The sequence below is a fragment of the Triturus cristatus genome, chromosome 9, assembly GCF_964204655.1.
Source record: "Triturus cristatus chromosome 9, aTriCri1.1, whole genome shotgun sequence".
Taxonomy (NCBI): domain Eukaryota; kingdom Metazoa; phylum Chordata; class Amphibia; order Caudata; family Salamandridae; genus Triturus; species Triturus cristatus.
The window spans coordinates 1,226,861,188-1,226,877,768 of record NC_140592.1 but is presented as its reverse complement, the minus strand read 5'-3'; the positions used below and the strand labels follow the sequence as shown (position 1 = coordinate 1,226,877,768).

The 16,581-nt window shown below is 47.1% G+C and overlaps 1 protein-coding gene across 4 annotated transcripts in view; it reads left to right on the top strand.

Moving 5' to 3' along the window:
- The window catches only part of RYR3 (ryanodine receptor 3), a 2,047,168-nt gene that overhangs the window by 1,722,711 nt on the left and 307,876 nt on the right, over positions 1-16,581 (top strand). For all 4 annotated transcript variants that reach the window (XM_085627314.1, XM_085627313.1, XM_085627312.1 and 1 more), the window contains 2 exons: positions 11,437-11,518; positions 12,961-14,276. In XM_085627314.1, coding sequence (XP_085483440.1) covers positions 11,437-11,518; positions 12,961-14,276 — 1,398 coding nt within the window. The remainder of the gene's footprint in view (positions 1-11,436; positions 11,519-12,960; positions 14,277-16,581) is intronic.

Below are 16,581 nucleotides of genomic sequence, written 5' to 3'. Positions count from 1 at the left end.
GATAAAGGCAGTCAGGCGGTGGAGGGATTCAAGAATCAATACAATTCTAAAACACATTTCAAACCATAAGCAGTTTTCAGGTTAATAAATATGTAAAACTCTGTTATTTCGACTATTTGCAGAGCAGTAAGTTTAGTGTGATGTGTTTGGTTCATTTATTAAACTTATGGCAAAAAAAATTGAAGGGAACATCCCCTGAATTGTGCAATAGAATTGAAATATTTTCCCCGAATCACAATCCTGTTACTGCCAGCAGTTGTCTCAAGGCAGGAGCTGAGAGTCTAATTCAGGAGTGTGCAAAGTTCGCAGAGTGGGAGAAGCAAAAATGTAACAAGCATTGGTAAGGCCAATAGGTCTCGCCTACGGGCGAGCTAATGGCGCTTTCAGTTGGGTTGAGGTGGTGGATGGCTGGGTGGTCAGGGGTAGTTAAGTGGTGGAGAGCGTGACTTTAAAAAAGGGACATGACATGGTCAGCAAAACGAGGGAGGTGCAGGCCAAAAGTAAATGGAGAACCAGATGCTCTGTTGCTCTTGGGTGAAGTTTGTACTTTATGACATAACAAAAATAAAGTATTGTACATTTATCACATGTCATAGTTACCAACACCCTTTTAAACGTGCTCTGTTAATACTACAGTCAGCCTGCTTTGCCAAATACCTAATCGGATCAAGATTCTACTGTAGAAGGACAATTAGTGCAGCATCTTTGCTTTCCGTTCTAGGTATCAAAAGAAAAGCCAACACAAATGGAGCCAATCACGATACAGTTTTGGATTAGACAATTACATGTAGCCTTGGGTTACCAGTACGATGTACTGCTGTGATGTTCGTGTAGCCTTGGATTACCAGTACGATGTACTGCTGTGATGTTCGTGTAGCCTTGGGTTACCAGTACGATGTACTGCTGTGATGTTCGTGTAGCCTTGGGTTACCAGTACGATGTACTGCTGTGATGTTCGTGTAGCCTTGGGTTACCAGTACGATGTACTGCTGTGATATTCGCTTAGCCTTGGGTTACCAGTACGATGTACTGCTGTGATGTTCGTGTAGCCTTGGGTTACCAGTACGATGTACTGCTGTGATGTTCGTGTAGCCTTGGGTTACCAGTACGATGTACTGCTGTGATGTTCGTGTAGCCTTGGGTTACCAGTACGATGTACTGCTGTGATGTTCGCTTAGCCTTGGGTTACCAGTACGATGTACTGCTGTGATGTTCGTGTAGCCTTGGGTTACCAGTACGATGTACTGCTGTGATGTTTGCGTAGCCCTGGGTTACCAGTACGATGATGTACTGCTGTGATATTCGTGTAGCCTTGGGTTTCCAGTACGATGTACTGCTGTGATGTTCGTGTAGCCTTGGGTTACCAGTACTGTCGTGCTAGCCATTCATTCAAACTCCTCTTAGTGCTCACTATATACATATATATATATATAGATATAGATATAGATATATATTGCATTGCATCAATATCCTTATACTGCTGCTAGTAAAAGAATTCCAGCCTTACCAACAGGCTCGGTTTTTAGCAATTGTAGATTTATTGGGCAAGTAAAAGAAGACCAAGACCAAGTGAGGTCGAAACACGTCTTCTTTTACTTTCCCAATAAATCTACAATTGCGAAAAACAAGCCTGTTGGTGAGGCTGGAGTTCTTTTACTAGCAGCAGTAGAAGGATATCGATGCAATATCGATGCAATATCGAGCGGTGGCGACCGCTGAACCAGCCCCGGCCCGATTGGCAGGGTGAACTCATTACGCACCGCTATACATATATATACACACACACACCTCCAGCTTCTTGCCTCGCACACCATACAAACGGTGCAGTGAATATTTAGAGGTGACGGACAGGTGAGCTTACACACTATGATGGACGGCTGGGCCATGTTGCTGTGTGCTCTATTTACTTTTTTCACACTGTCTTTGCTCTGTGACTACATTGGAAAATGCAGCATCATGAAACAGATTCAATACATTTAAAAAATAGTGAATAGTACCTCAATCACAGTAGGAGCAGCGAAGGAACACTAATTGTAGATACCAGGTGGCTTTAGATTGCGCTAGCGCCAAGGCACCCTCGGTCAATCGAGTGCTTTACAAATTTGAAATCATTATTAAAGTAATTAATCTGTACTTAGTCCATACGCCACTGAGAGAAAATGAAATGATGCAAGGCCAGTGCTATCCAATGAGAAGGCAGCAAAGAGCATAGACAATAATGCCAACATTGCGGTTCTAAGACCTTTATTAGACACAAGAGTCTTCCATGCGAGAGCGCTTGCTCTCCCAAGCTCGACCTAATAAAGTCAGCAAATAGAAAGCAAGAAAATGTAACAAACCAAAAAGCTAATGGCAGAATTCATTCATAGGGAAACTTTCTGAATGTCCCCAAGGTGTTGCACAAAGCCAATAGCCCTCCGCGAGACCTACCGGCTTCCCCAATGCTTGCTTCAGTATTGGATGTGCTCGAAGGAAAAGGTTTTTCAGCCTAATACATCGCCTGCACCCTCAGAAACCGCAATAGGATATTGCAAAAAAATGAATGTTGAAAATGTGAAAGACGCCGGCAGGAATGGGCTGTTGCTGAGCACTTTCACACTAGTGCTGGAGTAATTGGGACCAGTGCTCAGTCCGGGCAGGAAAAAAATACAGATAATGCCTTTCACATTACAGATCCCGAGTTTTGGCTAAGTGCACTCATGTTTGTGGTTTCCATAAAGCTTGGGGTTTTCAAGATCAAGAACTTCTGCTCATAGCGACTCACAGCCAACGTGAATTCTGCAAGGGGGTGCAGGACTTGTAAAGTTGGTCAATGAACACTCGGAACACGGTGGTCCTACTGCTATGATTTATTAGCACACTTATGAGCAGTTACACCGAGGAGCGCCGGCCACCACAATGTGCGCTCACTGCCGCGCACTCACTCTCTCCACGCTCTGCGCTCACCTGCGCGCGCATCCTGGCGCCAACGTGCGTAGCCGCGTCACGTCACGTGACGCGCTAACAACTAGACCGCTACATATCTCCCCCTTTTACCGACCCAACAATAAGTCACTTACAGTTCGCAGTCCAGTTCAAAGTCTTGGAACCTGGAAGGCCTTACAACTTGTCTTCCGCTCCTGGTCATCTTACCACTAGACCCTCGAGCCCCTTGGCTCTGTGTTTCCTCACGTTCTGTCCCTTCGGCCATCGCTCCTCCGCTGTCCAGATTACCTCCTAGCCTGTCCATCTCTGTCACTGGGGTCTTACCCCCTTGCTCTCCTCCTTGCTCCTCTCCTGCTCCTGCTTCTTCCCTTTCTTCGCTTCCGCTCGCCATGTTCTCTCCATCCACGTCTCCCGTGCCTTCACCTTCCGTCTCCCACTGTTCCCATCTCAATATCTTGTTGCACCGGGCCATGCGGTCCTGCGACCACACGTTCCCATCACTGAGCAGAGCCGCTCTATCATACACTTCCTTGACCTGCATGGGCTTGCTGTACTTGCTGTCTCCTTTCCTCTGTAGGGTAGCCAACTTTACTCTCACCCATTCTCCTCTCACTAACCGAGTGTCCTTCACACTCCTCCTCTTATTGTAGTTGTTGGTGTAGATGGCTTGAGCCCTCTCCATATTTGCTCTCACGACTGCTGGAGACCATTCACTGGTCACTACCTTCTCCTTCCAGATTCTGTTGTCGTGCGTGAAAGGTTCACGTCCTCTCAATATTTGGAACGGGCTGTACCCTGTGCTTGTGGGCGTTATCCTGTAGGCCCATACCATATTCTCCACCGCTTTCTTCCAGTCTTTGTTACAGGTGATGGCTGCTTGTATGGCCCCCATCACCACCCTGTTAAATCGTTCCACTAGACCGTTTCCTGCTGGATGGTATATGGCCGTGTGCTTTACCTCGATGCCGTTTCTCCCCATGAACTGTCTCCATTTTTCTGATGTGAACTGTGGCCCGTTGTCACTTAAGATGGACTTGGGAATTCCCTCTCGGGTGAATGTTTCCGATAGGAACTCCAGGATGTTCTCCGTGTCCATCGTTTCGCTCACTTTTATCTCTGGCCACTTAGAATAACGGTCGATGAGGACACACACGTATTTCTGTACGCTCTGGTCATCCAGCACCGGCCCTAAAATGTCTATGGACAACTCTTCCCATGGGTTTGCGGGAGTGTCGAATTTTCCCAGAGCCGGGCGTAATGGCCTCAACGTTTTGTCAGCCCCTTGGCATTGGGGGCACTCCCTGACATGTCTCTCTGCTCTCACGTCCATGCCTGGCCACCAGTAGTTCTGTTTCGATCTAGCTTTGAGTTTCCCAATGCCCAGGTGGCCTTCATGTAATAGGTCCAGTAGTTTGTTGATGAGATTCGTGGGGGGAATTACTCTGTCTCCCCGGTATATGAATATGCCCTCATCTCCCACAGTCAGTTCCTCTCTCACTTCATAAAAAGGTTTGAGGTTGGGTTTCACCTTTTTCTTATCGGGCCACCCTTGGGTGATGTGAACTTTTGCCTCCATCAGGTCCGCATCTTCGTCATACGCGGCTGTCCACTCCTGTCTGCTGATGATCTTCTCTTGATCCTCAATGAGAGCCACCATCTCCCCTCTGTCCGCAGGGTCTTCTTCTCCCGGCTCCATGGCCGCCGCTCGGCTCAGGTAGTCTGCCACTCGGTTCTTGTTTCCCGGGATGTACTCTACGTCATATCTGTAGTCCAACAATTTTAGGGACATTTTCGATATCCTGGGTGTGGCGCTGGCGTGTCCACACGATGTCAGAACCTTCACTAACGGCTTGTGGTCCGTTTTGAGCAGGAATCGGGTACCCCATAGGAATTGCCGGAATCTCGTCATGGCCCACACTACCGCTAACATCTCCTTCTCAATGACGCTGTACTTGCCTTCTGTCTCCGTCAGTGCTCTGGAGGCGAAGCTTATTGTCTCCATGTCTCCACTTCCTCGGTCTTGCATGAGTACAGCGCCCAACCCCTTGTCGCTGGCGTCCGTGATGAGTATGGTGGCGCCTTGCGGGTCATAACCCTTGAGAGGCATTGCTTCTAGGACCCTTTTTTGATGCCTTCAAATTCCGCTTGGGCTTCCGGTGTCCATTGGAACACCGTGCTTTCTCTGGTCAGCCTCCTCAAGTTATAGGTCTTGGATGCGAATTGCACCACGAATTTACTGTAGTACTCCGCCATCCCCAGGAAAGACCTGACCTCCTCCTTGTTCTTGGGGGCCGGAGCTTCAACGATGGCCTTCACGTTCTCCATCTTGGGGGTGACCCCCTGTTGCCCTATTTCGTGGCCTAAATAGGTCACCGATTGCATTCCCAACCGGCATTTCGACCATTCCGCCGTGAGACCTTTAGCTTCCAGTGTCCGTAATACCTTTTCCAGTGTCCGGTCATGGTCCCTCCTATCTCTGCCCATCACCAATATATCGTCCTGGAAGTACTGCACGTCCTTGCAGTCTCTGAACAGTTGGTGCATCATCTTCTGGAAAACGGCCGCCGCCGAGGCTAGCCCGAACGGCATGCGACAGAATCTGTAGCACCCAAACGGGGTAATGAACGATGTGAGACTTTTGCTGTCCGGGTGTAGGGCTACCTGGTGGTAAGCTGATGTCAGGTCGATGGTGGAGTACCACTGGATTCCTCTGGTTCGTGCCAGCATCTCCTCTATCTTGGGAAGGGGAAATTTCTCCACCACTATGTTCTTATTGAGTTCTCTCAAGTCTACGCAGAGCCTGACCTTCCCGTTGGGTTTCATCACGACCACCAAAGGCGCCAACCATTCGGCACAGGTTATGGGTTCTATGATGCCCTTCTTCTCCAGATCTTGGAGTTCCGTCTGGACAGCTTCCCTTACTGCAATAGGCACATTCCTCACCTTGTGTGCTACTGGTGTGGCTCCTTCCTTAAGTACTATTTTGTGTTGAAATTTCTCCATTTTTCCAACTGCGCCCCCAAACACTCTTGGGTAGTTTTCTTTCCATCTGTCCATGTCCAGCCATTCCACCTGGTCTGTGAGCAGGATCTGTTCCTTTCCTCCTGGGTCGAGTTTTATGCCCAGGTCGCCCTGGTCCAACCATCCCAGGACGGAGGGTCCTTTCTCGGCCACATACAGCTTGCACCACGCTGCACGGCCTCTGAACTCGAACAACAGACGTCGGAACCCTAGCATGGGAATGCGATCACCATTGTATGTTACCGGGCGTATGTCTAGTTTCTCCAGCCCAGGGCCCAACTTGGGTTGGAATTGTTCTACCCACACTGCACGCTGTACGATGGTGAATGGGGATCCGGTGTCTGCCACAACAGAGATGGTTATGCCACCCATGGACATCTCCAGGACCGGTTTGGTTGATCTCTTGGCATCCACGCTCAGTACCTGATCGTATATGCACAGTACGGTGACCACCTCTTCCTCCGTGGCGTCTTCCTGGTCTTCCGCGCTTTGGTCCATGTATTTCACCACTCCCTTCTGTTGTTTCTTCCGACACACCTTCTCGTAATGGCCCATGATACCGCAGTGCATGCATTTGGCTCTGAAGGCCGGGCAACGTCTGTCGTGGGCTTCGTGGGACCAACTTCCACACCTGTAGCACGTTTTCTTGCTCTCACCGTCCGCTTGTTTCCCTTGCCATCTGCTGGTCCCTTTGGTTGTGGGAGACTTGGTTTTCTGGTCCCTGCGGTGATCTCCCTCCTGTATCCTGTTCACCATGGTTGGGGTGCCTGTGTCTTTCCTGGTAGCATCGGCGCACCTCTTTGAGAGTTCCGCCCTCTTCACTATGACCATTACTTCCTTGAGTGTGGTGTCCCCACTCGCCCACAGCTTGTCTTGCACGTTCGTACTGGTGGTGTGCATGATCACCTGATCTTTTATAAATTCGTCTTCCCACAGTGCGTACCTGCACGGGGCTGCTAGCTTCCTCAGTGCTGCTACATACTCTTCGATGGATTCCCCCACCTTTTGTTTCCTTTGCTGGAAATTATATCTGTCTACCGAAACACAGACGGTGGGGCGGTATCGCTCATCCAGGTCCTCCACCGCGTGCGCATACACATCATCGTCTGTGTCTTCTCTCTTCATGGGCACTAGGCTCTTGTATATTCTCAGCCCTTCGGGCCCTAGATTTAGTAGCAGGATGCGTTTTTTCCTCTGGGGCGTGAATTTTTCTTCGTTCTCGTCCTCCAAAACCCCTATGAAATTGTCTATGTATTCCTTCCAGTCCTCCCATTTCATCATTGGTTCACCTGGTTTCGTTAGGAATTGCACCGGTGCAATCGCATACCCTGCCGGGGTACTCATCTTTGCTTCCTTGGTGCTTGTTTCGTCGGTGGCTTTGCTCGGGGGGCTGCCTGGGGTGTTGTCGTTGGTTCTTGAGTGCTTGATCCTCTGGGGGCTCTTGTCACTGGACCCCACTTCCTCCTCTTTGGTAGCCAGTGCAGCGCTTAATGTGCTTGATTACGTGCGAAGGCAGCTCGTGTGCTTTCGTTGGTTGTAGACGGCGTCGTCTCTTTGGCCTGTATGTGGTTCGGTTATTGTACCGTGGCACTGCCACGCTCCTCGGATGCTCTATGCCTGGGGTCGACCTCCGCAGTTGGCTGGGGCGTATCCCGTGACTTCCCCCTTCCAGGCGGCCTGTGCGGTGTTTTGTTTGGGCTTGATGGCCTGGTGGCGTGTCTTCCTTTGACTCGTGGGGCCACGTGGAGTGTTGCCCTCTACTGCGCTTCCCCGTCGGTCTGGTTTCCGTCCCGACCTCGTCGCCACTGTAAAGTTGGTCAATGAACACTCGGAACACGGTGGTCCTACTGCTATGATTTATTAGCACACTTATGAGCAGTTACACCGAGGAGCGCCGGCCACCACAATGTGCGCTCACTGCCGCGCACTCACTCTCTCCACGCTCTGCGCTCACCTGCGCGCGCATCCTGGCGCCAACGTGCGTAGCCGCGTCACGTCACGTGACGCGCTAACAACTAGACCGCTACAGGACTTCACAGCAGATGCACCCCAGAACTGGAATCATTGCATTGGAATGTGTACCTGCCACGCACCGGGACTGCAAAAGCCGATGCAGCTTCACTCTTCCAAGCAGCAGCCCCTGGACAGGCACCAAGGTGCGCCCATATAGGAGCTGGGTGGCGGAAACAGAGCAAAGCGCCATGATTCTTCTTAAAACCCCCTCCGCCAGTCTCTTCTACCCAGGGTCGAGATCTTTCTTGCCTCGAGTTGTACCCGGGGCCGGTGGGGGCGTGGCATTGCGGCCTCGGATTGGCTGACGACCCGCTGACTCACATCGGCTGCATTGAAACTGACAAACCTCCCACACACACCGATCTCTTCCCTCATTTACCCCGAGCTGAGCTACCATAAAAGTGGGAACATTAGTTGCATTTTGCATATTCCGCTGTTCGATGGAGCTGGATACAGTGTTGTCTTCTTAGGCTCATAAATAACCCTAGCTTTCCCAGCGGAGCCTTTGATCGCCGATAAAACAAGCATTGCCAAAGCCAGTGGGTCTGGCGGCGGCTCCAGCCATTTGGCTTTGCCAACGCTTGTTTTGTCATGTGTTCTGTAAAACCTTTGGAAGCGCCCCCAGGCACTCCCAGAGATGAAAAGAAAGCATTTGCAATGCAATAGCTCTTGCATTTACGCGAGACCTATTACATTGCAAATGGTAGTCATCACGTACAATGGGTGGGAGGGCCGTGGGGGAGAAACACGGACAACGGGAGAGAGGGCGAGGGGAGAAGGCACAGACAACGGGAGGGAGGGTGGGCGATGGGGAAGAAGGCACTACAATGGGAGGGGGGGGAGTAAAGAAGGCACCAAAGCATGTTGTGCCTGCAGTAATAGATCCTCATTAAAGAAAATAGTGCTTACAGTCTAAATAACACATACCATGTAACACTCGAAGTAAAAGGACCAGTTGCCATGGGAGGTGACAAATGAAGAGGAGGCGGTACTAAGGAGGGACTAACAAGCCTATTGACGAATCAGAAGCCAGCATTTAGGATAGACAATGACCCAAGCCAATGGCAAATATGGGCAGAGAGTGGGCGGGGCTTCTATTCGCTACTCCACCACAACAAGTTTTGCTAAGCAGCGCATGTGGGCTGACTCAGGCTCGACCTAAAAAGGTGACTTTCTGCAGGATAATCCTGAAGGGGCGAAGTTCTTCGTAGATAGTCCTTGTAAGCAGGGTGTGCAAGAGGGGTTCATGGATAGAGAGTGGGCGTGGACTGCAGATAGCCACTAGGACAGGTGAACGACACGGACAGTGAAGAGAGATGAAAGGTGAGCCAGTAAGATAGGAGCGATTAACCAGATTTACTACTCTCAATTACGATGTACCTGATCCTTCAACACTGCCTACTTGCAGCTCGCTGTGGCCTAGTTAGATAGTACAGAGAGCAGTGCTCGTTCATTTTACCCACAGACGCCTCTTTCTCTTAACTAAATGTGGCACCATCTGTAGCCTAAGTGGCTTGTGGTTTATTTCAGAAATGACCAATGCGGGATGTTGGAGAGCCAAACAATACCCCAATGATCAAACATCAACTACCATCTCATGATGCTGAAAAGGATCCCCCAGCCACTTCCGATAGCAATGAGCATACCAGGGATTTGTGCTGTCTCACCCTGATTACTGCAGCACTTAAGAAAGTGATGCTTAAACTGCGGGGAAAGCCAAGCGAAAGAACCAGGCTATGCTTAAACTAATCTACTCATATGAACCCGCTTGTAAGGACTTCACTGGCTTTCAGTGGCACAGAGAGTAAACTTCAAATCACCTGCACTGTTTTGAAGCACTCTGGGACCAAAGCCCAGAATCCTCACAGGTGACTCCACAATATAAACCAATCCACAGCTGGATGGCCAGCAAAGCAGGTCTGATTGCATACAACAGATTCAATCGAAAGAGTTGTGGAGTCTTTGGTACCTGTGTCCAACTCTAGAACTCACTAAGACCAGATCTAAACCATCAGCTAAATATAGCAGCCATCAAACAAAAACTGCAGGTGAGCTTCTTTAGAGAGGCTTTCTCCGCCCACCTTACAGCACTGCTTCACCTCCGCCCTTCCAAAAAGGAGGTCTAGTGTCGCTGTAGCTGTGGTTTGCCCAAATGGGGCCTCTGAACTGAGAATCGACATGCCTGGGTTTGTGTCAGGTAGAAATGTATCAAACAACACCTGGTAGGAAGAGGGTAAAAATGAGGAAGATGCTTCTTATCACAAGCCAACGCTATAAAACAAGGAAATAAATAAATGCCTGAATAAATATGGCATTATCTGGTGAGAAGCTGTCCCTCTGTTATGAGGATAGGCGATGTGGATGAACACTGGCCTTCACTCCCTAGGAATAAAGGGTAATAGGGTCTGATCTGGTTTAGTATGAGGCCACTTTGTAATGGCCATAAAAAGATGCAAAAACATGGAAAAAAGCAATGTGTTGAGGTGCTTATCTGGTCGTAGAAAAGAAAAGGCAAACGCCTCTTCCTGAGTGGAACAAAAGAGAGTCTCCAGTGAGATGAAAGGAGCCTAATGATGGGAGTATGGGGGGATGTGGGACTGAGCATCACATTACCATGGTTACTAGACTCCTCAGCACATCTCTCATGACAAGATGTACCAAGGATTTTACAGGTGCCAATGCCTGCAATTTGAATAACCACAGGCCACGATATACTACTACATGTCCCAATATACTACTTCCGACTCACAAAGTGCACTTTACAACTCATACAGAATCGCAAAGATAAGGGTGTGTGACAGTGTGCCCCAGCTTAGGAAGAGTATCATTGGTTTGCAACCACAATTGTGGTCGCCAAGCACTGGCCTTGTATAGCCATGTGAGAGCCGTGGGGTGGATTCAGAAAGTGGAAGCATATGTTTTGGACACTTTCCAATCTGAGAATGGCAGCTGCGGGCATCGAAGGGGATAGACAGTGATGGAAGGGGCTACTGCATACACCGGTGTCATTAACAGATGCTTTTCTTTTGAGTACAGCCCCTGTCCCTACATGAAACAGGTCTGCGTAAAAAGAAACATGATTTTCTTGAAGCGAATACGATGATGGAGGTCTGTCATCCCTTAGGGGACTCCACCCTAGCATTTACCTCTATTTGCTACTATCCACATGCTCTGTGACTGATTTGTACATAAGTTGCAGTGCAAACCTCAGGTCAAGTCGCAAAGCAGTTTCATGAAACACTGGCCTCTTTGGACTTGACCTTAGTAAATTACGCCCTTCATCCTGAGCTATGGTCCTCTCTCTGGTCTCTAGGGGAAGGCTTCACAGACAATGCTATTTTGTGCCAAATATCATCAGTTCGATGTTCATTACCTTAGTAGATGCTCCAATAAAAGTAGTTTTTGATGCACCGCTCTACTGCTCTGACAATGTCTGATTATGACTCCCAGGTTTGTAACCTCTTTTGTCTTTTTTAGGATTCCAGTCAGATTGAACTCCTAAAAGAGCTCCTGGATCTTCTGCAGGACATGGTGGTGATGCTGCTGTCACTTCTGGAAGGTGAGATGTTCTTATTTATACACACTTTTCTCTTTCTTTGTGGCTTTGAGTGCCATGGTGGCCCTGATATTGGAGCCTGACCAAGGATCTGATTTAGAGTTTGCAGATAACGGAAATCCTCCCATTTCTGCAGCAGGTGCAAAATACAAAGGCAAACCCATCAGACACGTAGAACCACGGGGGAAATTAAACTAGGGCATTTACCTCCAGATTTAGCACTTCCTCCAGAAATCAGAGGCTGAACATTAGCCCTTAAGTTTTGATTGTGCACCTACCTTAAAGGAAGAGGCTGGGAGCAACAGTTGTGTCACTCTCAAACTCCATGCCTGGTGGTTCTGATTTGTAGGGCTGCCAGCCAGTTTATTAGCACAGTCACCACTCTGACCTTCCTGGGAAGACATTTCATGGCTGGAGCATGGTGGTTCCCACGCACCCAGCTACGGATATCGGCACATACCCAGGTTTACTTACACAAGGAACCCTGGGAATGTGTCAAAATACTATACCTTCCAAGGTGAGGTGCAACAAGGGCAAATGTGTTTATTTCTCCTTGTTTTGTCCTCTTGCCTCTAAGGATTGTTTTTGTGAAGGAAGGTGTCTCTGCGTGCACAAAAAGAATCCTGGCAGTAGCACAGGCACCCTTGTCCCGTAGTGCAAGGGTGCCATCGTTGCTACTAGGCTGCCCTATGTGTGCCAGCGTTGGGAGAGCAGAAATGTGCTATATCATGGTAGATATGGCTCATTCCTACCCCCTCTCTCTCACGCAACACAGTGCAGCAAGGTGTCTAGCTGCGTTGACTGACTTATTCGTAAATCTAGGCCTTGGTCTCTTGCTTCTTCTTATGAAAGAGATCCTCTGATTCTGCATGTGTGTACACACAAGAAATCGATACTTTGAGAGTAAACACGCCATTATGCAGCTGGTAATTGATTGAAAAGTATATTTTAAACACTTTAATATGAATCTTTTTCAAAAGCAATTCTGCTTCTGAGTATTGGATAAAATGCATATAGAGTCCTGCTTTCTTGCACTGAACTCCAGCAGTGCAATACATGCACTTACCTCTATATCTACTGATCAGCTAATGGCTGATTTCTCATAGAAAAATTAGTTCAGAAGAAAGAGCTCAGAAACTAGTTATCCTTTCATAAGCGCCATTTGTAATGCTGCTCACTGCCTGCATTTCATACTTTCTGGTGGCTCCAAGACTGATGTTATGTTTTTTTATTGTAGACTGTTTTTATAGAATCATTCCACACCTTTCAGCTATACGAAGTATATTATTGTTCACAATTTTAATATATCGTCCATTCCTAGATATATCATCAAACTGAATACATTTTGGACTTCATAACAGTGACCGTGAAATTGTATCGTAGTTGACTGTCTTTGTGTGATAAAAATACTAAGTATTTAATATGTCTTTGATGTTCTCATGCAGGTAATGTTGTTAATGGGACCATTGGGAAGCAGATGGTAGACACTTTGGTGGAATCCTCTAACAACGTGGAAATGATACTCAAGTTCTTCGACATGTTCCTTAAACTTAAGGACTTGACAAGCTCCGACACCTTCCGGGAATACGATCCAGATAGCAAGGGGATCATCTCAAAGAAAGAGTTCCAGAAAGCCATGGAAGGACAGAAGCAGTATGCACAGTCAGAGATAGAGTTTTTGCTCTCCTGTGCAGAGGCTGATGAAAATGATATGTTCAACTATGTAGAGTTTGTGGACAGATTCCATGAGCCTGCCAAAGACATTGGCTTCAATGTGGCAGTTTTGCTCACCAACTTGTCGGAGCACATGCCCAATGATTCACGCCTCCAGTCATTACTGGGTCCAGCTGAAAGTGTGCTTAATTATTTTGAGCCATATTTAGGTCGCATTGAGATCATGGGTGGTGCCAAAAGGATAGAGCGTGTGTACTTTGAGATTAGTGAATCCAGTCGAACTCAGTGGGAGAAGCCGCAAGTAAAAGAATCCAAGCGTCAGTTCATCTTCGATGTGGTCAATGAAGGTGGGGAGCAGGAAAAGATGGAGCTTTTTGTCAACTTCTGTGAGGACACCATCTTTGAAATGCAACTGGCCTCGCAAATCTCTGAATCCGATTCATTAGAGAGGGCTGAGGAAGAGGAAGAAGACGAAACTCACCATGTGATAGAAGTGGGAGAAGAAGATGAGGAAGAGTCTTTGGAATCTGCTTCTGCATTTGTTGTTGCGTGTAGTGCCCTAAAGAAAACAACAGCAGACTTTATCTCCACCCTGACTTTGAAGAATGCCAAGAAGCAATTCCGGAAGGTTAAGAAAATGACCATGAAGGAACTGGTGAAGGTGTTGCTCTCGTTTGTCTGGATGCTCTTTGTAGGCTTGTTCCAGTTCATCTTCACCATAGTATGGGGGATCTTCCAGGTTCTCTGGAGCACGGTGTTCGGAGGTGGCTTGGTAGAAGGAGCCAAGAACATTAAAGTGTCTTCAATTTTAGGCGACATGCCTGACCCCACACAGTTTGGAATCCATGACGACATTCTTGAGGCAGAAAAAACGGAGACGGCAGAGAACTCAAATTCAATCGATCATGATCAGTTTGCCAAAGGTGACAAGCCTGACGGAGACATGGCTGACATTTTTCAAGTCCAAATAAAGAAAGAAGGTTCTAAGCATGGTCATGAAGTAGGGCTGGGTGACTTCACGGAAACTATCGGCAGTGAGAAACCCCACAACCTTGTGAGCGCTGTGCGGAACAAACGGAAAGAACAGGTAAGTCAACTGTGATCACATTGTAATGTAGTCAAAATGCACACTATGTTCTGCTCATTGGGATGCAAAGACTCATGTTGCGGTGCTTGGATGGAGCATCTTTCCGGCTCTGACTTCATAGTTTTTGTGCTGCTTTATGGATTGCACAATCATCACTGAGATATGTCTCATGCAGAAGAGCTTCAGGGTCCTGGTGCCAATAAAAGACCAAGTCGGACCGGATCATTAAATATGTCCTTGCTTGTGTCAAGAGGGGGAGCTTGTCCCTAAGTTCAAATAGAAGGACCACACACGGGTGGTTGGTATCCACTTTAGTAACAGTTACTGTATTCAGTTCTTAATCGCCAACCCGATTTGTTCCCTTAAAGTGAGGGCCTATACTTTATAATGTAAAACATTCCCACGTAGTAGTCCTAGAAGCCATATGCATTCTGCAAGAAATCATAGGCTTATAGTCATAGATAAATATTGGTAAAGATAGTGCCACAAACTCTAGGTGTCAGACTACGTTCCTGTTTATATTAACTTGTTTTGGCTATCATTGATGCCGCTGCTTGGGTTTCAAAGCTACAGCACTATGGTTTGGGACCAAGCTGTGGGTTTCAAAGATTATCGACACAGGTCCTTAGATTTCATATTCATTCCCTATACATGTGCCTCATGCATATCTATTTTCCTTGAGGATCTTAGTAGATTTGTGTCCCTCGAGGAACTGCAAGGCGAAGCCCACTCGAGTTGCATCATTATGTGCATAGGGCAAAAAGGTGATGGGGTGTCATCTGCCTTCCTGTTCATAGAGAGCCTGTGAACGTTAAAGCATGCTGGGACACCAAGACAATCATGTGATGGCATTTCCAATGTTGGAACCATCAGGAAGTATTGTTTTACAGCCTGTGTGCCAGAGTGGCAGGTAACACAGCTCTGCAAGCTTGGTAAAATATCCCAGTATTGGATATTGCCTTCTAGTAATTGAGTGACATCACAGACAGGGTTGGTCTAGTTCACTCATCGGTCTGTCTTTCAGATTCCACCAGGTCATGTGTTTAGAATGGGTGCATATCACATCCCCCCTCACAGAAAGTCACACTTTACTTGCAGTTTTATCTACACGTTTTATCTAAATTCTTCTTTCCTTTGATACTTTTCTTTCATACTGCTTTTCAGATCTGCTCTCATGTTCTTCCTACGCAAGCTTTATTTATTACTCCCGCCCTTCTATCCTCACCTTACATCATTCTATTACACTTTAATTAGATTTTGTACCCCTTCTATCCCGTTCTTTCTTCTTCCTTCGAACCTACCTCTTGTTGCTTGTTTCTCAGTTTTTGTCTTCTCTGCTTCCTGCCTTTATTTCTCGTCTCTTCTATTTCATAATGTCTATCAGTCCTCAGTCTATACTGAGTAAGCATTCTGTCCATCAAGCCTGCCATTCTTCCATGTTTTGTCTGCTTTCCTTCACAGTTCCAATCCTATCTTCAACCCTTTTCTCCTACTAGCCTTTCTGTCTTACTTCGTGTCTTTCATCCTTCCACCAACTCTCCATACTTTCTTCCTTTTTGACATTTCTGTTTTACTTACTCATTTCTTCCTTCATTTGCTTACCTCTTTGCATACCACGTTTGTTCCTTCTTTGTCATCATTTCCACCTTTCGTCATATTCGCTTGCCTTTCTTAGTTCTTGTGTTTCTTCATGGTTTTGTTTTTCTTTTCTTTCCCTGACTACCTTTCTTCTGTCCCTCTAGGTTTCCTTTCAACCTTTCCTCTCATTCATAGTCTTTTGTTTTATCCCACCTCCATTCGTCATTCCTTCCGTTCCTCCTTTTTTCCTGATAGCCTTCCTTGCTTCCTGTCTCTGTTTCTGTCTGCCTCAAATCTTTTGTGTTAGTTTTTCTTCCTTCCTTTTGATCTTTTGTTCTTCCTCTGGGCTAGATTCCATTTCTGTGTTTGATTATTCCTGTTGGTCTTCGTTCTGTCTTTTTTTTTTTTTTACTTTTGTTTATTGGCTTTTGTATATTTTTTTAACTGTAGTGAATTACAGCATTGTTTCATAGATCAACAGACCATCCAAATATCAGTAAGAGACAGAAAAACACCTGTAATAATAAACGATCAACCCCGGTCTCATCAGGTGCAACAGTGGAAATACACAACAGCTATGTACAGGAAGAATTGCCTTGCTTTTACGAAGGGGGGGGGGGTCATTAAACAGTACAGGGGCATATTATCAAGAAACGGCGTTAAAATTATCGCCGCTTTAGCAGCAGAAAACTGCAGCTAAAGCGGCGATAATGGGCTTGATAATATG